Raw genomic sequence first — 22,328 nt, 5'->3', positions numbered from 1 at the left:
AACTTGGCAATGCACATCCTACATGTCTCAAAAGCAAATCTTTCTACCAAATGAAAGCTAACAGTCTCTCACGACATGCACACTTTGTCAGTCATAGCATCATGACCTACAAAACTCTAAAAACAGCTACCAATTGAAAATGTGTCAATTTGTCTTTAGTTTCATATTTTATTAGATTAACCAACAGTCATTTTTACAAAAGAAGCGTGGCAAACCTGTACTGTATAGAATGTCCTGCAAGATATGTAAAGAAATAAAGCAGAAAGGCTGCAATATGCTTCAATACAATTTACTGTATTTTTGCAAATTACTGTATTTTGCTTTTTGCAGAGTAATTCCAAAATACACAAAAATAAATGATTCCAGTACTGTTAAATAAACAAAAAAGTGTATACACACTATGAATATGCATAGTATATTGTCCAAATGAAACAGATATATAACAATGCTAGTCAACCCTGTCTGCTGTATTGGGCCACAAGTTCACACCGTATGGCCTCTCGCGCAATACACCTGGGAAAGAATCTCTTTGCATGCCTGATCCATCCCTGGCAATCTTCTGCAGAGATATCCAGGCCTCCTGCATTCATTGCATCCAAGAGTGACATTTGATCATGTGGATGGTGGTCATAAACTTTCCACCTCCATGAGGAAAATAATTATTCTATGGGTTTGAGGAAGGGAGAGTAAGGGGGGAGGAAAAGTGACACCATCCCGGGATGGGCTGCAAACCACTCTGTGACTGCATGGGAGTGGTGAAATACCACATTGTCCCATACAATCACCCAAGGTTTCCATATTTCTTCTGACTTGCCATCTTTCTTCACCTGGCAAAAGCCTTCCATAGAGGTCATCCATGAATGAAATGAGGCACTCTGTGTTGTGTGGCCCAATTAGTGGTTTATGTAACAGCAATCCTTCAGACGATATTGCGGCACACATTGTGATGTTGGCACCCCTCTGGCCCGGGACATTCACTGTTGCTCTTTTCCCAATCACATTCCTTCCATGTCGGCGTGTTTTGGCCATGTTAAAACCAGCCTCATCCACAAAGACGAACATGTCTTGGCCTGGCTTCAAGCTCCATGGCACTCTAAAATATAGTAAATCCACAGGGCAACATAACAGTTATTCTATAACAGTAGTTTACATTACAGTATACTGTAACTGAAATCACTGCTGAGTGTGCAGTGCTCTGGTGGGTTTTGTTTACAGTAAAAACAGTACTGTATTACAGGATATAGACATCTTACCTGGACATATTGGTACCGGAGTTCCTTGACACGATCAGAGTTCCTCTCAAAGGGAACAGTGTACACCTGCTTCATGCTGATATTATGCTTTGTCAAGACTCTAGCAATGGTTATTGTGCTTACACTTTCAACATTTTGAAATGTATTATTGTCTGCCAACACTCTCTCTTGAATTTCTCTGAGTTTTATGGCATTGTTGCTACTGACCATGTCAACAATTACAGAAAACAGAAATAAAATTACACACAAGTGGTTCGGAGAGCTTTTTCTCCATTTACTACTCTACAGTAATATTCAGTACAGTTAGATGCCCATGCAGAATGAATATCTTACCTGTTAGTTTGCTGGAAGGTTCTTATAATAGATGACACAGTTGAGCATTGCAAATTTAGCTGCACTCTGAGACCAGCATCTCTCATTGATAGACCATGATTGACAACATCATCAATGATTGTAGCCCTAGTCTCATCTGACACTACAACTCTGGGTCTTCCCCTCAGTCGTCTTCCACCACGGATACATAATCCTCTGCCTCTCCCAGCAACTCTTCCATGTTTGTAAGCCACTACACGATCTCTGGCTGGGTTCATGTTTATGTAAAATATATTCCAAAGATGTCCCCTTTTGTAGAGATGGTAATGACATAAAAAGGGAAAACACCTGGGTAGGTCTTCAGTTACGTAATGTAGAATGAAAATCAGCTGTGAATAATTAAGTTATTATTATTATTATTTTTATTGTAGAATTTCTATTTTGCTTTTACTGTAGCAATGTAAAAAATTGCAATCTAATTCAATTGTCAGTAGCTTTTGAACTTGAGTTTAACAGTTTTGATAAGGGTATCTTATAGGGGTGTAACGATTCGTTTTAACAACGATTCGATTTGTATCACGATTCGTGGTTGTCGATACGATTCAAGGACGATATTGGTTCATTTAGAACGATACGATCCGAAACGATTCAGTGACTTGAAATCGATTCAGTAACCTTTTAGCCAAAAATTCAACCAGTGTGACTGAAATAAATACCTGGATACTGGACAGTGCAGGTGAAGTTTCCTAGATTCCTGTTTCTTGTAAGGACCGCAATGGTGGCTTGATAATTTCTCGCTCGTCGGCTTCTCCTCTGTCGTCCGCCATGCTATGTTTTGTTGTCTTTGCGCCTTTGCGCTGCTGCTGGCGCGGGGCGATGACATCACGGATAGGCAGACTGAATCGAGTAATGTTTAAAGCCTTTATCATTAAAAGTGCTAAGAAAAAACATCCATATAAAGTCTGACGTGCTTAAATCCAATGGGTTATTTCCTAGTATCGATACAATCGATTTATTACATTTTAAAACGATGTTAGATTGATATATGTTGTCCAAAAGGCCAACTCGCCGAGCACAGATCGATGTAGTTGGATCATAGGAATATAAATCGATACATCGATGTAGTAGATGGATCGTTACACCCTTAGTATCTTAACATTTGCAAAATGGTCTGTAGATACATAGAGTTTTGTTGGTAAATGTGTTTTTGTGAGACAAGTATTTATGTAATTTGAAAGATGTTGTCATTGAATGCATTTTGTGTCAAAGCAATGACAAATGATCCACAGGTTGCCACATAGAGTGTTGTTGTGATAACTGTATTTAGAGTTTGCCCATGTATCCGCAGTATTGAACAATGCTTGTTAGCAATCGAAATAAACTGTAATAAAGGCTTGCTAATAAAGGCTTGCTGCATCCAACACCAAATTCAATTCTAATAACTGTAATTATGAAACTGGAGGTAACATAGTGAAAACATGTCTGACACAATCGAGAAGGCATGTACAGTGTGCAATCACGTACAATCGCCTCTTGTGACCCCCGCTCTCTCTTTCTCGCTCTCTATCCCCTCTCGTTCCTTCTTTCTCTTTATGTCTGTTGCTTGGTGACGAATGTCACAAATGGAGAGAATGCGAGAGAGATTGCTAAAAACTAAATGGTATTGATCTAGCATGCCGGGGTAGTTTGCAAATGCATTCTTTCCAACACATACTATGTTTCCAAAGCAAGACCGGTAACAAGGAGAAGTTGCACATGTCTTGGGACAATCAATATTAATTATAAATGACGATAACACAAAAAGTAATTCCTGTCCCAATATATGTTTTGCTTTCTAATCTTGTAAAAATGAGGCAGTGGCCAAAGAGAATAATTAATGCATCTCGGAGTAAGGCAATTGGACTTTTAAATCCAAATGTTTGCTGGAGTATTAAACTTGGCTAAATCTAAAGATCCGACCAGAAGAGTAAATAAATTACTCTGTAAACGCAGGAATACAGAGATGTCAGCCTTGAGCCAGACATACTGTATATATTTACCTGGATGTAAAATAATGAGTTATTATATCATGGAGCGAGTCCAGGAATATGGCTCATTAGTCCTATAGTAACAAAACATCAGTAATTGGAGTTATGTGATTGGTCAGGTAAAGCTTATGAATAAAAGGTGTGCGTTTCACTTGCCACGTTCACGTCATGTCGGAAACTCTGACATTTCCGACTTGCTTACTCGTTGTAGAAAGATGATACAATAGTTTCCCACTTGGAAATTATCAGAATCAACCAATACGCAAATAATTTACGTTCATTTTAACTCTGAGGTCCTGAGTTTCCGACATGACGTGAACGGGGCAACTGAGGTACATGAGGTGAGATGGCACTGAGCTATATTTCTCCTAGATCTACAATAGTCGCTGAATGGCAATACTCACAGCTGTCCTCCTCTTCTGAGATGAGCTTCACCACATAACAGGCATAGATGAACCCAACAAGCTGTAAAAGAGAAATGGGGAAAGTTAATTTGTCTGCAGTTTTGAGTTGTGACATTTTACAGTGAGAAAGAGACTAATTAGAATAGCACAATCAGTGGAGGAAACATAGATTTTTGTGTCCATGCCCTCAAGAGCAACAGAGAGTTACAAAAGAGTATTGGAGGGAAAATATGAGCCACCAGTGATACAAAATTGGAACAAGATAGAGATCAAAAGAGCATCTCCAAGTGGAAAACATTCTGTGTTGAGGAAACAGGTGTTGGTAAAGCATCTAATGCATCACTCTGCTCTAGGAAATGGGTCATATAGAGAGGAGGAAGAGAGACGACAACGGAAAAAGAGAGAAAAAAGAAACCCTGCTTCGTCACTGGAAAAACATGGTTTAAGAGACATTTCACAAATAGTGACAAATAGATGGCTCCCTCCGGGGGCGGGGGCTAATAATGTGGGCTTGGCGGTTCTTAATAAGACTGTATTTAAAATGTGTCACCTAATATAATGATTAAGTGGATTAAGTTTAACAATAGAAAGCCAGGCGAACATAGGAACATAGGAAATCTAATTGAAGGCTTATCCAAAGTAGCACACTAGATATCCCTGCTCTACGCACTAATACAACTCAGAACAAGACAACAATATTACTCTCTTTCCCTGCTCCTCCTTAGGCCTGTAATTTCATAGACCAGGGATTGGAGGTCTCTGATTGGATTGCGCGATACGGATGCTGGGGGTCAGACTGAGGTCAGTGTGTTAGTGGAGAGGAATGGACATTCTCAATGTCACAGAGGATTCAGTTAGACAGGAGGCCAGGCACAAGACAGTACTATAGATACCCACGTGGATAATGGGTGTGCCGTCCTCATATTCAGGCGCTGTTTGGAGTCTAAGGGCCATGCTGGCATGCAACCAGCTGTGTGTGCGTTCAGATTCATCATAGTGGCCAACATGGATTTTTTATCATCTGTGTTTATCGTTTAATCAGTTCATTTAACTAAATGCATAAAGACACATTAAGCTATTTTCTATTTAATTTCTACCCCGCCCTGCCAGATAAACAGACACAGTTGTAAATCAGAGCAACCCCAGACTTAAAATTCCAGGAATATCTCAAGGTCTCACCCTCATTTACTCTAAATAATGTGGCGCTCCTTCCTCCCCCTCTCTGTAGCAGGCTGGGAGCACAGGCCAACACTCACACAGATGCAATACATCTCCAGACTGTTCCATTTGCATAATACTGCGCCCTGATGTGAAGGACACATGCCACACACGATCCAGGTCCCACCACTCACACAATACACTGCACACTTTACCCATTAGGAGCACTGAGAAGGTGAGACAAAGGAGCTGTTTTCTGTTTGTCGCATGGGCGTGATTATCAGACAAAAACACAACACACACACACACACACACACAAAGCTCCTCTGATTACCCAATGGCATGTCGTTTTGAACCGTGTCACAGGGCGTAAACCTAACTTGTCTCCTGTAAATAGAGAAGGGTATTCTTATGATAAAGGCTCATTTTTACACAAACTGTTTTACTCCGTAGGAAATACCACTGTGATGATGACTCCTGATGGTTGGTTAAAATTAGATTCTATACATCTGAATAATACATGCAGAGTTAATGAGGAAACCATTAATAATTGAGAATAAGTCTGGGAGCATGATTGATCTCAACGCAAGTATTATAAAGCCGCGTCTCCTCAGAATAAACAAAGAAACACTGCCATTCTATATTGTCTGGGTGGGAGTCTGAGACACACATCTCTACTATACAGCTTCATAACCATCACTTTCAAAAGGCAGCTTTGTCCAGTTGACTTTGAATATGACTGATTGCATTACTGTTCAAAGGCTGATTGAATCAGGAGCCTTATAAATGAATAGTCTCCTCTGTTGTGCAGCTGATAGCCACAACAATGAGTTAGTGGCATGTTTTGCACGGGTGCGATACTGATCGCATGCTGGCCTTATTATAGTTGGAGGGGTACTGTTGTATGCATGGATCACATGGAAATCACTGCTCAAAGGTCAAGGAGTATTGAGGCTGAGACAGAGGACTCTCCACTTTCAATCTATGTGCAGCACTTATGAAATTCAACAGGCATGACAATGCAATGTACTGTAGCAGGAGAGTGGTTTCAAAACGGTCCCATTCATTCTGAATGCACCAATTCAGCCAGGGAGCAACTGACTAGAAACATTCTCCAGCATTAGACTTTTTTCAAAAATGGGTTTCATATTGGTTGTTAGACATCAAATTCATACTGCGGCTATTGCATTTTGGAAACTAGATAATCTATACAACAGTGGGGGCTGCTGATGGGAGGATGGCTCATAATACTGTCTGGAATGGTGTGAATGGAAGGGTATCAAACACATTCATGTAGTTGATACCATTCCATTCACTCTATTCCAGCCATTACACTCCATTCCAGACATTATTATGAGCCATCCTCCCCTCAGCAGCCTCCACTGCTATACAAAGTCTACAGATGTGAGCATGCTACTGCATGTGTTGAGATCCTGGATCTAGGGTTTTCACCTCCCCCTGCATCTCCCTTCCAACACCTCACATTTAACTATCTACAGTATTATAATCAGATATTTTAATTCACCCAAGCATGTTAGGGATCGGCAGGGAAAACATAACTTCAAAGGTCCTTCATACAATTATTGATGTGGAGGACATTTCCAAGCTAAACTATTTCCTCATAAAAAGTGGGCACAACCCTGTAGTTTAATCCATTTCCAGGTGCTGATGTGGCATCAGTCAACCTATTTCTGTCTCAGTGTAGACTCCGATTTCAAACTGTGAGCGGCTCACTTTGTGCAAAAGGTAATTCACATGTCCTTGACTCCATCCTCCTGTGTTCCTTGGCTTGCTGCGGGTGACTTTGCTCCTTAGCATTTATAGACTGGGCAGAGCTGCTTAACATGCCAACAACTGGTTATTTGCAGCCACATCTCACAGCTTTCACCAGCAAACAGAATTTCAGTGGAACCTTAGCTTTTTACTGGGGTTGCATCCCCAGGAAATGGAAGCATGCTACAACACATCAAGGGTAAACATCTAAGTACATTGACTCCATTAAACCTTTTAAATAGGACAACTGCTGGCATACAGACTCTTGTAAAACCAGACCTGGCTCAGGGAAATGCTGATTGTATATATTTTTTGACATTTACAGAGTATGCTAAAGGTCCAATGTGTGTTTTATTACTCATCACAATAAAGCCAAGCGGCATTTCAGCAGTTCCTATAAAATTGAGCTTTCTGTTGGCCACATATCAGAGCGGTTGGGGGTAGATGCTGTGGATGGCAAGCTGATGCATCACTCTAAATGAGGTACTGCAAACACTGTGGGTAATACTGCGCAGCCAGGTTGAGGACAAGTGAAAGCGTTGCTGAAATGTTTCCCTAGTATTTAACCCCATACTGAGAAGAAAAAAGACTGGAGAACATTTGGAAAATGGGCCTGAGCAAATGTATTCAGGATTCATGATAATTCAATGATGGCAAAGCATCACCCCTCACACATTCACAACCATCAAAGACACTTTCATCTGCACAGTATGCAGTAAGAACCCAGTAATGCAGTATTATTAGCCAATGTTTTTTAAAGCTACTGTGTTATTCTAATATAAGAGCAGTGGTGGAAAGTAAACGTAAAGATACCTTAATAGAAAGTTACTCAAGTAAAAGTGAAAGTCACCCAGTAAAATACTACTTGAGTAAAAGTCTATAGGTAATTGGTTTAAAATATACTTAAGTATCAAAAGTAAATGTAATTGCTAAAATATACTTACATTTCAAAAATAAAAGTATAAATCATTTCAAATTCCTTATATTATGCAAACCAGACGGCACCATTTTCTTGTTTTTTAAATTTAAGGATAGCCAGGGGCACACTCCAACACTCAGTCATCTTTACAAACTAAGCATTTGTGTTTAGTGAGTCTGTCAGACCAGAGGCAATAGGGACGACCAGGGATGTTCTCTTGATAAGTGTGTGAATTTGACAATTGTTCTGTCCTGCTGAGCATTCAAAATGTAATGAGCACTTTGGGTGTCAGGGAAAATGTATGGAGTATAAAGTACAATATTTTCTTTAGGAATGTAGTGAAGTAAAAGTAAAAGTTGTCAAAAATAGAAATAGTAAAGTAAAGTACAGATACCCCCTAAAAACTACTTATCTAGTACTTTAAAGTATTTTTACTTAAGCACTTTACACCACTGTATAAGAGTAACTCATTAGTGTATTCCCAAGTGAATGTCTCCTGGTGTAACTTTTTATATATTAATACATCAGTGTATCATTGTTTGACAGTTAATTTTTTATTCATTAAGTTCCATGTAATGTAGATAGAACTTTCATACTTTCAGCTGAGACCATTCTTGGGGTCTAATCGAAATAAACCTCTGTGTCTTCAATAATCTGCCAACCTTAGAGCAGAAAGCAATTCAGTTCTCTTCATTCTAACCCTCCTTGGGCGACCTACCGAGCTCTTCATCTGAATTACTCCCTACAGGAGAAGGAGTGGCTCCACAGCAAAGACCTCCTGAGCTTGTGCTGTGTGAGTTCCACATTGACATTGGTCTTGTTAGGTAGCTAAATTAACCATTTACTTCCTTAATCATGGCCAAGGGCCAAGCTCATTGACTTCTCTATTGAGTCTTCAGCTGGTGGGCATCATTGTATAAAAGGAGAGGAGGCAAAGTGGTCAAATGAAAGATTGGTATACTGTAGGCTGTAGCGTAAAACATTGTACATAATGGAGGAGGATTGAGTGTAAGTCCCAATGGCACCCTATTCCATATATAGTGCACTACTTTTGACCAGCCCCTGATCAAAAGTAGTGGACTGTAAGGAATAGGGTGCCATTTGGGACACAGACATACTCCTTTCCTCATTTGTGTGATTAGAAATACATTTTGTAATCAAAACGAGTGGTTCAATAATCACATGCTTGTAATTGAAAAAGTCAAAATTCAAATGAGGATGCTAAAAATGTCAAACCTGTCCAATAAATTCGACAAATCTTCTTGCTGAATCATAAATGCCCTCAAACAAGTTTACTTCTTAAATCATTGGCCGCAGTTTGCTAGAAAGAGGATGACAGGATTAATACAAAATAAACTTGCCTGAAAGAGTTTTGAGAAATTGAAACAATAAATATTTCAAGTAAGAAGATATCTTACACAAAGTAAGGAGAGATTCCACCAAACCAGATCATTCTGTCACATTGAGTATGTTCCAGAAGCCCTAAAATATTCAAATGTTTATTCTCAAAGAAGCCTGATGGTAAATACACATAGCTCTATGTGGGGGGAAATGGATCTTGCCCTGTACCCCAGACAAATTACAAGCCAAATGTGAAGCTTTGGAAAACAGCACATAATTCAAATGAAAGTAAGATGTCTACGCAACAGGCAATCAATATTAAGTCGCTAGGTTAAAAATACATGAAGGATTATTCAACATTAGTCTGAAACTCTTGAGCAAACCTGGTAATGTACTTATGAAATATGCATATTTAGCAAAATCACTGAATGTTGAAAGAGTAGGTGGTTTAAACACATAGGTCATATTTTTTAAGTCATTCCCTAAATAAATTATTGATGATGATCTTTAACAATATTATATGCCCTGTATGGCTACCCTGCTATTTCTAGGGAATCCAAAGAGATAAATCAATGCATTGTATTGAGAGAGCTCTTTTACTCCAGGATAGCTGTTGCATTGTCCCAGTGTTACCAAACGATCAGAAATGAGACAGAAGTCCTCTTTTCCTGTGAGAATACTGTGATTCTCCAACGACACACATCAGACCCAATTTTCCACTTTCACAATTGAGAAGACACTTAACCATAGAGGAGAATGAGTCACTTTTTGGTAGTGTTACAGCACAATAAACACATGGGTGGTGGTTCCCTCCCACTCGCTTCTCTCCTCAAACACACAGAGATGCTTGTGAAATGTTTGACCATTATTCCCCTTTTAAAGTTTCCCATTTCCTTTATACCTCAGAGGGAGACACATTTAAAATCCCACCAGCCAGGCTAACATGCCATGATGGCCAGATAGGATTGAATTGAGGAATCGCTTCCATTATCGCATATTTCTGTTTGCTGTGCACTCCTGTTGACAAAGAGTCAAGATTGAAACGGGAACCCTTCAACTCTGTTCAATAGGCTGGTTACGTGACATGGTTGTTGCATGTATGTTGACTGACAGAAGGTTAGGGTGGAATGACCTTTATTGGGTTTGCACTGCTTGGTAACACTACCCACACAGGAAAGGACTATTTGTTCTCATTGCCACCGGTCAGGGTTACAGGTATGGGTCTAAGGTAGACCATTAAAGGTACATTCCATATCCTTCTATCTATATTGATGCTGCTTCCACACATACCCACACACGACTACAGTATTAAATTGATGGAAGTGACCCAAGGTGGGTTAGCTAATGTGCTTTACCTCTGGCAAAGCATCTCAACATAGACAACTCTGCTTAATTGGTTCTGGTCTTATTGGCTAACCTTATTGGCTTTGCAGAGATACTTTCCTTCACTTGATAATCATTCATTATGTGGCCTTAACTCCCATATCCATTGTCCAGGGATTGATTGCTTGCTGTAAAAGCCAACTCTCTGAGCTAGGAGCATAATTGCTCTTTGTTTACTATAATGCATTCAGACATCTCCCCATTGATCTTGGCCAAAATACTGTTTGAATACCAAGCCTGGTCCTAGCCTCTGTAATGTACTGAGCCCTGAGAGCCTTGAGTAGATGCTTGTTTTGTATTCAAAGCATCAAGTCTCCAAATTAATGGCAAGCCAGCTAATATCAGTCTGCCAAGAAGATGGTAAAGCTGATGCTAGTTTTGACCTCTATGCAAGGAGGGGAATGCAAACAAATAATTTGCAAGGTAGTCTGGGATGCTCAATATACGCCTGACTATCAGTATATTTCTAATTGTAAAGTGTGATGCATCCATGTGAAGTTTGATAGATTGTATTTATAGATGTCCCATCTTTCCTCCTAAATATGAGGGTCATGGTGAAAAATTGGGAGGTCATAAGTGTACGGCCTGCGTGACTTCCTGATAATTGGTTTTTTGACCTCCCAAAGCCCTCAAGGAGTGAGTAATGGCTATTTTATAACACGTCAGATATATTTTCTTTCCCTGACGAGGCATAACGGGGTGAAGTGAAAGGTGCTATCCTGACAAATGCTGTGATAGACAACGGGATTTAAAGATCAACACAGTGGGAGGAGAGGAGAGAGGGGGGAGAAGGAGGAGAGTGAAGAGAGCTAGGGACTGGAGGGATAACATAGGAAGTGTGTGACAGAGGCAAGGTCAAATGCCTACTTAAGACTAAGCCGAATATCTCAACATAATTCAACACATTAAGAACATGTGTCAACACACTGTCATAGACATTTTTCATACACTGAGGCTGTTTGCTTTTTAGCCAAACACAATATATACCTATTGTGACAGTGGAGAGCTTACAAATAATCTGCCCCTTGTCAAAACATACGCGGCTGAGCTGAACGTCACTACAGTGTATCCTACATGTCACAATGATAGACAGCTATTTCTTATTACTCTGACAATGTTGTGTCGCGACCGAGGCTGTACACTGCTACTAACACAGTGTCAGTGTGTCACTACAATGCTTTCCCAAGAACAAAACTTTGAGATTGAAAATTGTATGGCAGTTGAGGTCTTTAAGCCTAGTGTTTCTATTCAAGCATAGACCTCTGCGTTTCAGAAAATGTTATTTTGTCTGTGGGATTGAGGCCACCATTTATTAAAATGACAGCCCAGCCCCAGCAGCATCAGTGCAGTGCTATCTCGCCCCTTTGTTCACTGCTAATAATCACCTCAGCGGTGTGAAGGCAGACTGATCATCTCCAGCTCTGTGATATGGGCGTCGTCGGCGTTGGGAGCAAAAGGCTCTCGTAATTAAAGCAGCTGAATGAAACACTGCATTCGCAGCTCACAGGGTCTCATCAAGCGGCGTCCCGTGTCGTTTCTGACATTTGAAATATAGGCGCCCGCTTTCGCCCTCCCTCATCGCCAATCTCGCTCTCTCTGGCTTTTCAGATGAGATGCTCCGACACTTCAGAGATCCTGACAATATCAGCTCCCCTGTCACTCAGCACAGGCCCACACCGTTATTCATTCAGCCACAACAACAAGCCCTTCTCACAGATAGAGGAGAACGAAGAGACACAGAGAAACAGACTACGAATAAGAAAAGAGAGAGAGAGAGACATGGGGAAAGGGGCCTGAGGTTGATACTGAAGCCTCTGGGATAACAACAGACTGACAGGTGTCTCCTGAATGATTTGCTAAGCTTGACTCTGTTTCAATACAACAATTAGTCTAAGATCGCATTTTTTTTTACATTTTAGTCATTTAGCAGACTTACAGTTAGTGAGTGCATACATTTTCCAATTCCGTGCGGCCATGGTCTCTGTGTGTGTCTTTAGGGACAGACGTAATGAGGCCAATTGATTTGGCCACTGTCAAAACTGATCCTAAGACATTCACTATTCACAGAACTGACAGCTTAAAAAATGGCTTTATATACATGCACAGGCGTGAAAGAGTTGTAGTCTTTGGCGAAGAAAAACTGATTGTCGAAAGAAGCGGAAATTGGAGCGAAGCACCTATCCTGGCTAAATTAATTGGATTTATCTATCAATGTGGCCTTTGCGTTTTGTTTAATTCGTATACTTCGAGATTCAGACAAAGACTAGGAAGAGGAAAAGCAAAGTGTTTTTCCTTCGCCGGTGCATCAGAGGAGCGGATTCCTCCGCCATAACTGATACCTCCTCCAATCCTCTTAAAATTACTTCTGACCAAATTGGCTTAGTGTTTGCTTTATATTTCCCAGAGAGCCCATTCGCCGGGTCTTCAATAGTGATTTCTCTAAAGATACACATCTTTCCATTCTGTTATCTTCTTTGAACAATAGCCATTGAAATGAACATTGAAGGCAGTGAGAGAGGCAGAGGTTCAGGTGCAGAATAGAAATGAATGTCTGAAGACAGCGAGACAGGGAGAGAGAGCAATTCTCATTCCATCATGACAGAAATGCCAAACAACAGGAAAATAAATGGAAATGGAATTGGTGGGATCATATGGAGAATAAAACACACAAGGTATTTCGACTACTCCCATTATAGATCACAGCAGCAAAGCAGAGATGGCATTGTTTAAACACTTGGGGGTTATGCTAATTCTCCCACTTAATCAACAGGCTAAATTCAGAGAACGGTAAATAATATCATGAAGAGCTTGACCATTAACCAGGCAAATACTAAGGGGTTTTCACCGTGCCTGAGTGATGGGTGAAAATATGAAGTGTACGGGTACGCTGTGCGTCCCTTTAATCTTGTAGCTAATGGACCCAGGCCTAAGCTCTTCTCTAAACAATTACACTCACATTCAAAGACCCACTTGGAATCCCTCACCAAAAAAACAGCAATAGTACCGTCAGAGGGCACTATGTAATTAAACAAGGTGTGATTCATTACAAGTGTCATTTAAAATATTCTCATAAGCACATCACCATAGCGGTGTTAATAGTCTCATTTATTAAAGTGTCTTCTGGCCGTGGGCTCAGGACGCCTGTTGTGTGTCTGTACAGGTTGGAGGATGTGACAGAGGAGTGGAAGGGGCTGTGGATTCCAACAGCTGTCTCCAGTAAGAAAGCATTATTCCTCCCAGTGTGTGTGTCTATGTGTGAGTATGAAATGTCTTTCTGGATATGGGGGCCTGGACACAATTGAAAGCTAAGGTTTGACAGTAAGTGGTACTAGCCAGGAGTTCAGCCTGCTACATATACTGCAGCCCTATAGCACCTGTCATCGGAGGCACCCGTCAATGGAAAAGTTTGCTCCTTTCTACAACTCCATAGAGCTGTGACTTTACTGCATATAAATGTGCAACTTTTAGTCGCAGCAATACAGTAGCACTTGCACTGACAGTTCATATCAGGGTTACTTCAATTACTCTCGCATTAAACCATGTCCTTGTCCAAACGCAGTCAGTGCACATGCTTTGAATAGACCAGTTAGTCATACCTTCATCATTCCTCATCTAACAGTTTTGTTAGAGTGAACGTGGAAGCTCTTCTGATTCATGGCTCTCCTCCGGTCGACTGGCTGGCTGTTCTTAGAGAAACTGGCTCCGGGGCTCTGAGGCATCAGCCATGCTACTGTGTACTGGACACAGCTCATTTAGCCGCTTATCCAGCCATGTGAAATGGCCGCCTCTCTCTATCCCTCCTTTCCCCCTTGTCCCCCAGGTTCTCCCCTGGACCCCTGTGGTGTGTGCTGGATCTCTGATCTGTGGCTCTGTGCACTGCCTGGCCCTGACACCACTGTGCTCCTCTCCTCTGCTCTCTCCCAGTGTGGAAGAACAGAGAAATCTGCCTGGCAGCATATCAACGTCTTCCTGGCTGCACTCGTCATCTCCCAGAGGTTGACTGCAGATAATAACTGACAAGCAGCCATTCTTATAGACATAAAATCAGCACAGTAGCAAAACCAGTGAAAACGAGATTGGATGGTCAGAGACCTACACTGTATATGTCAGCATACAGTATTACTTTACTGTACATTTTTATGGTGAACTGGGATGGCTTCTGTACAGTAACAGTAGGTGTGAGTTTTGTTTTCCACCATGGGAGAGTGCGCTGTGGCTCTTCTCATCCAGGGCTGCATTACACTAATAGGTTCATGCAGCAGACGATGGTGCATAGCAACACGGCAGGACCTCGCCATGGTACGGTGCTGAAGGTGAGACGGAGGACATTAATCACCCATAGTGTTAACCATAATCAGTGGTTCATCTCCCACTCAGTGCTGTGTGATTACACTCCCAGAGCAACCTTACCTACCACAGCATGGTGCACCACCGTGCTACCGAGCTGAAATATCCCACAAGGAACCCAATCAAGAGTGTCTTAACTGAAATGATTCTCGGTTCTTTTTCCACGATTACCTCAGAACATTAACCCATTCTCCATAGATAATGACATCCTATGGGGGTGGGAACAGAGTGTAATTGCAGATGGGATGTAGCGAAAGAACCGTGAGACATCACACTTTCACCGAATCTCACAACCCTAGTGCTGAAAATACCATATGGTCCCTCAGCTAAGTGCCATCTACCCCAACAGTCTCATGTTGACAGCGTCACGGTGACCCCACTGCAAACTGGTTGGGCTGTCTTTATTACACTACTTTGGTAAAGGGTCACTGCGCCAATTAACATCTTAGTTATCTACCGTAGCTACTTGGCTGCCTGTCTGATGTTGACAGCAAAATAAAGTCAGTCAGAGCTTCACTCAGACAACAAAGACAGGGAGAACTAGAGGAGAGGAGAGTAGAGTAGAGTAGTAACATTCAAAGAACCTCCACTGATTCCAATCCTTCCTCAGTCCCATTCACTGCAGGCTTCTCTGTACGACGCAGCTCTGTTTAATTACTTTGAGACGGAGGCTTCCTTATGGCGTAATGATGCGTACAGCCATACTAATGTCTAGGCTGGTTGTAAATGAACGGATGAGGCCCCTACATCAGTTCTCTGCTTTGAGAGAAACCTCATTAACAGAAGGTGCTGCTCTGTTGCTCTGATGCTAAAAAAGAGAGCAGCAGAAAAACAGTTAGACTTAGGAACGTCTTCTGTCGGAGCCGAGGAAGCTGTCTAAAAAATACGTTGGTGGGTGCGATGCGTGCATGACAGGGAAATGCTTCCTCTGTAATCCTTATAATTATCTCTTTATGAGACCCGGGCAAGAAGAAAAAATGAGTTGTCATCATTGTGGTTCACACAAGGAGGCTCTTTCACAGTGGCCCATTTTATAGATATTACTGAATTAGATTAACCTCCCGGGTTATTTTCATTAATACATATGAGATAAGAAATTATTACTTGGGTACTTTGTACCCTGTCAAATGACTGTACTTCAATGAAAGAAGAGGGACAACCAAAAGTTGTGGATCAATTGTGTTCTTGTCTGGCAGAGGGGGAAGGAGAGAATAGGAGAGGAGGAGAAGAGAGAGGATGGTTGTCTGTGCAGTTAACAGATCAAAGAGCCACTCATTCAGTTTGGGGGAAAGATAATGAACCAGTCATTTATTTTCCTGAGATTCTCATGTGAGGAAACAAAGCCATTCATTATCCATTAAAGAGGTGCAGGGGAAAATTGACATTGTTTCCTCGTGCTGCCAGACACAATTAAACAGTCTTCCATCCATGTTGAACGTCTGAGATAGGAAAAGTGTGTCTGGGATGCAACTGTGCCTCGGAATGTTTCTCAGCCCAATTATGATGTCCGTCGCTAAGACTTCCAGTGCAACACAAAGCCGCTTACAGAGGGTACTCCGCTTGAATGGAGTATCGGAGGTAATTTAGCAAATTGATTCTAGATTCAGCCCAATGCTTTCCACTAAGCTAGTAAAAAGCTACGCAAAGACAATAGCAGCCGGAAGCTTACAATAACAATACATTATGGCAGCATTGCACAGTTATTATGGGAATACCGGTATGTGTAATGCTGTGCTATTGTTTCTAACTCCATGATTTGCATAATTTCCAGTAGATACTGGACACTGTAGCGAGGTCTGCAGATTGAATGGCTGCAGACTTTGGCTCACAGCTATCAGTCATACTAACAAAGCACGACCCACAACTTCCCAAATGACTCCACTACAGAAGCTAGTGCTCTGAACCACTCTCAGGTCCAGGTTTTACTTTATATAACAGTACAGAACACACTTTGGACATAACTTTGGACTTTGACATAAAACTTTCAATGGATTTGGTCTCGCTCCAAGCTTATTTTAGCCTTTGAAATAAAAAGGTGCAGCGACTGACTCTCATTTATCCTCACAGAAACTTGTTTCTAGTCTATGCAAAAGTGATGTCGGTAACACTTAAAGTTGGCACCTAAATATCAGAAAGAAGTATCAAACCATTGTATTATTATTGGGCTCCATGCAGCCTGTGTAGTAATGAAGAAGCCCTCTAAAAACACCCTCGCTCATGCAGCTCAAAGGTTTTGCTGACACCGACACCCGTCTAGTCCCCTTCGATGTTTCAGGGAGAACTTTATTCAATCATTGTCATATTGATCCTGGCACCCAACATTCTCTTGACACCATGATAGTGAAACAGCTACTGTGTTTAGAAGACTAAGCGTTATTGAACTTGCAATAACTCCAATCATTTTCTACATAATATCTGACAGGCTCTAAGCATATTTCTCACTGGGGTTTGGAATTATGTTATGTATCTATTCTACTGTACTGCAAGAGAGACTTGCTGAACAAGTGATGGAATATACTGTAGACTCAATGCACAGATCTTGTTTGATGTACAGTACCATTCAAAAGTTTGGACACACCTACTCATTCCAGTTTTTTTTATTTGTACTATTTTCTACATTGTAGAATAATGGTGAAGACATCAAAACTATGAAATAACACATCTGGAATCATGTAGTAACCAAAAAAGGATTAAACAAATTTGAGATTCTTCAAAGTTGCCAGCCTTTGCCTTGATTACAGCTTTGCACACTCTTGGCATTCTCTCAACCAGCTTCATGAGGTAGTCACCTGGAATGCATTTCAATCAACAGGTGTGCCTTGTTAAAAGTGAATTTGTGGAATTTCTTTCCTTCTTAATGCGTTTGAGCCAATCAGTTGTGTTGTGACATGGTAGTGGTGGTATATGGAAGATAGCCCTATTTGGTAAAAGACCAAGTCCATATTATGGCAAGAACAGCTCAAATAAGCAAAGAGAAACAACAGTCCATCATTACTTTAAGACATGAAGTATAGTACATACACTTCTCTCTGCTAAATGGTTGTATATACTGTAAATGAGTATTGGAACAAAAAATGTAAATATTATTGTATTGTCTGTGTAACACTATGAAGGTCAGTCAATCCTCAATATTTCAAGAACTTTGAAAGTTTCTTAAAGTGCAGTCGCAAAAACCATCAATCACTATGATGAAACTGGCTCTCATGAGGACCGCCACAGGAAAGGAAGCCCCAGAGTTACCTCTGCTGCAGAGGAGAAGTTAATTAGCATTAACTGCACCTCAGATTGCAGCCCAAATAAATGCTTCACAGAGTTCAAGTAACAGACACATCTCAACATCAACTGTTGCATAAATCAGGCCTTCATGGTCGAATTGCTGCAAAGAAACCACTACTAAAGGACACCAATAAGAAGAAGAGACTTGCTTGGGCCAAGAAACACGAGTATTGGACATTAGACCGGTGGAAATCTGTCCTTTAGTCTGATGAATCCAAATTTGAGATTTTTGGTTCCAACCGCCGTGTCTTTGTGAGACGCAGAGTAGGTGAACGGATGATCTCCGCATGTGTGGTTCCCACCGTGAAGCATGGAGGAGGAGGTGTGATGGTGCTTTGCTGGTGACACAGTCAGTGATTCATTTAGAATTCAAGGCACACTTAACCAGCATGGCTACCACAGCATTCTGCAGCGATACGCCATCCCATCTGGTTTGCGCTTAGTGGGACTATCATTTGTTTTTCAACAGGACAATGACCCAAAACACACCTCCAGGCTGTGTAAGGGCTATTTCATCATATGACCTGGCCTCCACAATCACCCGACCTCAACCCAATTGAGATGGTTTGGGATGAGTTGGACCGCAGAGTGAAGGAAAAGCAGCCAACAAGTGCTCAGCATTTGTGGGAATTCCTTCAAGACTGTTGGAAAAGCATTCCTCATGATCTGGTTGAGAGAATGCCAAGAGTGTGCAAAGCTGTCATCAAGGCAAAGGCTGGCTATTTTGAAGAATCTAAAATCTAAAATCTATTATGATTTGTTTAACACATTTTTAGTTACTACATGATTCCATATGTGTTATTTCATAGTTTTGATGTCTTCACTATTATTCTACAATGTAGAAAATAGTAAAAATAAAGAAAAACCCTTGAATGAGTAGGTGTGTCCAAACTTTGACTGGTACTGTAAGTGCAATAGTCCCAACAGTAGACGGAGCATATGATGCGCTAAAGGGAACAATGATCATCCACCTTCTCACGATTGTTTTCAATCAAAACAATGTAAGTGTTCGGTTTATGACTGAAAAGTTTATAATATGCAGATAACACGCTTATAACACAGTGTCAGTTGGGTGCTGATAAAGTTTAAGAATAGTTCTAACTCCAGGCAGGTAAAGTATCGGGTGGTTATCTTTCACACACTGGGGGAGAGAACGTATTCTCCTGGGATCTCTCTATGGGGAACCTCGACATGACTATTGACACAGCAACAACACCCTGCTCTGTTTCATCAACATTCCCCTAATTACACGCCATACATTAAGTCATTATGAAATATCCTGGTGCATTGTGGGAATATCCTGCTCACACTGAGAGCCTGGGGACTATAATTACAAGTGGCGGGAGAGAGAGAGGGAAAGAAAGATACACTGGGGACAGTTTTCCCTACACACACACACACACAGACACTCTGGAGGAGAACGGAGGAAAAACCAATCGTCAATAAGGGAATTGCGTTTCCCCTACCTCCCCCTGGGATGGCCCACTGCCAAGCCACTAAAAGCTGCCGCCAGGCCTAAGCCTGCACTTTCAGAAAGATGAAGAGTTGTTTTTCAATTTTCTGCCTTATAATATTGCTGCAAGGCCATTAGTCACTACAGTAGCAGACAAAATAATGTGTGTTTCACATCCCATTGGCATGTCTCAGCATTGATGACTGTGCACAGGCACATGATTAATTTCTTCATCCATTACCTCATATCACAGGTAGACAGCCTCACTAAACTGAAAACAATATGAACATTTCTGTGCAATATATCATGGTTCACCAGAGTATCATCATCATAGCCCAAATATAAAAGCCTCTTCATGTGAAACAAGGTCAGTCTACAGTCTTCCAACTCCAACAAAAACAGTCCCACATGCCCAGAGCCGAGGCTCCATCCCATCCCCCTGCTGAGATGAGAGGGAGTGTAGCGGGTAGACTAGCAGCCAGACTAGGCCTACATACAGGTAACTGACAAAATAAAGGAAACACTTGAGTAAATGAGGGATACTAAGTATATTGAAAGCAGGTTCTTCCACACAGGTGAGGTTCCTGAGTTAATTAAGCAATTAACATCCCATCATGCTTAGGGTCATGTATAAAAACACTCAGTCGCCCATTATTTTGGCTACCATGGCTAGAAGAAGAGATCTCAGTGACTTTGTCACGGATTCTGCCGAGGCTGCTCCTCCTCCTTGCTCGGGCAGGCTTCGAACGTTCGTCGTCCCCGGAGCTCAGTGTAAGGCGCCTAGACACCTGCCCAGAGGGAAGTTACAACCTCTACCCGTTCCACAACGGCCGTGGTCTCACCTATCGGTGGACTTTGTCATGGACCTTCCCCCCTCCCAGGGGAATACCACGATCTTGGTCGTTGTGGATCGGTTTTCTAAGGCCTGCCGTCTCATTCCAATGCCAGGTCTCCCTACAGCCCTACAAACGGCCAACACCTTGTTTACCCACGTCTTCCGGCACTACGGGGTGCCTGAGGATATAGTGTCTGATCGGGGTCCCCAGTTCACCTCTAGAGTCTGGAGGGCGTTTATGGAACGTTTGGGGGTCTCGATTAGCCTTACCTCGGGTTTTCACCCTGAGAGTAATGGGCAGGTGGAGAGAGTAAACCAGGATGTGGGTAGGTTTCTGAGGTCCTATTGCCAGGACCGGCAGGAGGAGTGGTCGGGGTATATCCCCTGGGCAGAGATAGCCCAAAACTCACTTCGCCACTCCTCCACTAATCTTACTCCTTTTCAGTGTGTGTTGGGGTATCAGCCGGTCCTGGCACCCTGGCATCAGAGCCAGATTGAGGCTCCTGCGGTGGATGAGTGGTTTCGGCGCTCGGAGGAGACATGGAACGCTGCGCATGTCCATCTGCAGCGGGCTATCAGTAGACATAAGGCGAGCGCCGATCGCCACCGCAGTGAGGGTCCAGTTTATGCACCTGGAGATCGGGTCTGGCTCTCGACTCGAAACCTGCCCCTTCGCCTGCCCTGCCGGAAGCTGGGTCGGCGGTTTGTGGGGCCATTTAAAGTCCTGAGGAGATTGAACGAGGTATGTTATAGGTTACAACTGCCCATAAATTACCGCATTAACCCCTCGTTCCATGTGTCTCTCCTCAGGCCGGTGGTAGCTGGTCCACTCCAGGAGAATGAGATACGAGAGGCTCCTCCGCCCCCCACTAGACATCGAAGGGGCTCCGGCGTACTCAGTCCGTTCCATCGTGGATTCGAGACGTCGGATGGGGGTCTGCAGTATCTCGTGGAGTGGGAGGGTACGGTCCGGAGGAACGGTGCTGGGTCCCTAGGAGGGACATCCTAGATCCCTCCCTCTTGACGGAGTTCCACCGGAGTCATCCGACTCGCCCTGCTCCGCGTCCTCCTGGCCGTCCCCGAGGCCGGGGTCGGCGCACGGCTGGAGCCGCGTGTCAAGGGGGGGGGTACTGTCACGGATTCTGCCGATGCTGCTCCTCCTCCTTGCTCGGGCAGGCTCGAGATCTTTAGGTTTCTTGGCAATTTCTCGCCTGGAATAGCCTTCATTTCTCAGAACAAGAATAGACTGACGAGTTTCAGAAGAATGTTCTTTGTTTCTGGCAATTTTGATCCTGTAATCGAACCCACAATTGCTGATGCTCCAGATACTCAACTAGTCTCAAGAAGGCCAGTTGTATTGCTTCTTTAATCAGCACAACAGTTTTCAGCTGGGCTAACATAATTGCAAAAGGGTTTTCTAATGATCAGTTAGCCTTTTAAAATGATAAACTTGGATTAGCAAACACAACGTGCAATTGGAACACAGGACTGATGGTTGCTGATAATGGGCCTCTGTACGCCTATGTAGATATTCCATTAAAAATCTGCCGTTTCCAGCTACAATAGCCATTTACAACATTAAAAATGTCTACACTGTATTTCTGATCAATTTGATGTTATTTTAATGGACAAAAAAAACGATTTTCTTTCAAAAACAAAACTTTTGAACGTTAGTGTCACACCCTGGTTCTGGGACTCTATATGTTGAGCCAGGGTGTGTTCATTCTATGTGTTCTGTTTCTATGTTGGGAGTTCTAGTTTGTTTATTTCTATGTTGGCCTGAGTGACTCCCAATCAGAGGCAACGAGTGTCAGCTGTGGCTGGTTGTCTCTGATTGGGAGCCATAT

The 22,328-nt window shown here is 42.2% G+C and overlaps 1 protein-coding gene across 3 annotated transcripts in view; it reads right to left on the bottom strand.

Moving 5' to 3' along the window:
* The window catches only part of nkain2 (sodium/potassium transporting ATPase interacting 2), a 159,930-nt gene that overhangs the window by 16,003 nt on the left and 121,599 nt on the right, over positions 1-22,328 (bottom strand). For all 3 annotated transcript variants that reach the window (XM_041860657.1, XM_041860658.1, XM_041860659.1), the window contains exon 5: positions 3,997-4,057. In XM_041860657.1, coding sequence (XP_041716591.1) covers positions 3,997-4,057 — 61 coding nt within the window. The remainder of the gene's footprint in view (positions 1-3,996; positions 4,058-22,328) is intronic.

Source organism: Coregonus clupeaformis, chromosome 33 (assembly GCF_020615455.1).
Source record: "Coregonus clupeaformis isolate EN_2021a chromosome 33, ASM2061545v1, whole genome shotgun sequence".
NCBI lineage: Eukaryota > Metazoa > Chordata > Actinopteri > Salmoniformes > Salmonidae > Coregonus > Coregonus clupeaformis.
This window is presented reverse-complemented; position numbering and strand designations above follow the sequence as displayed.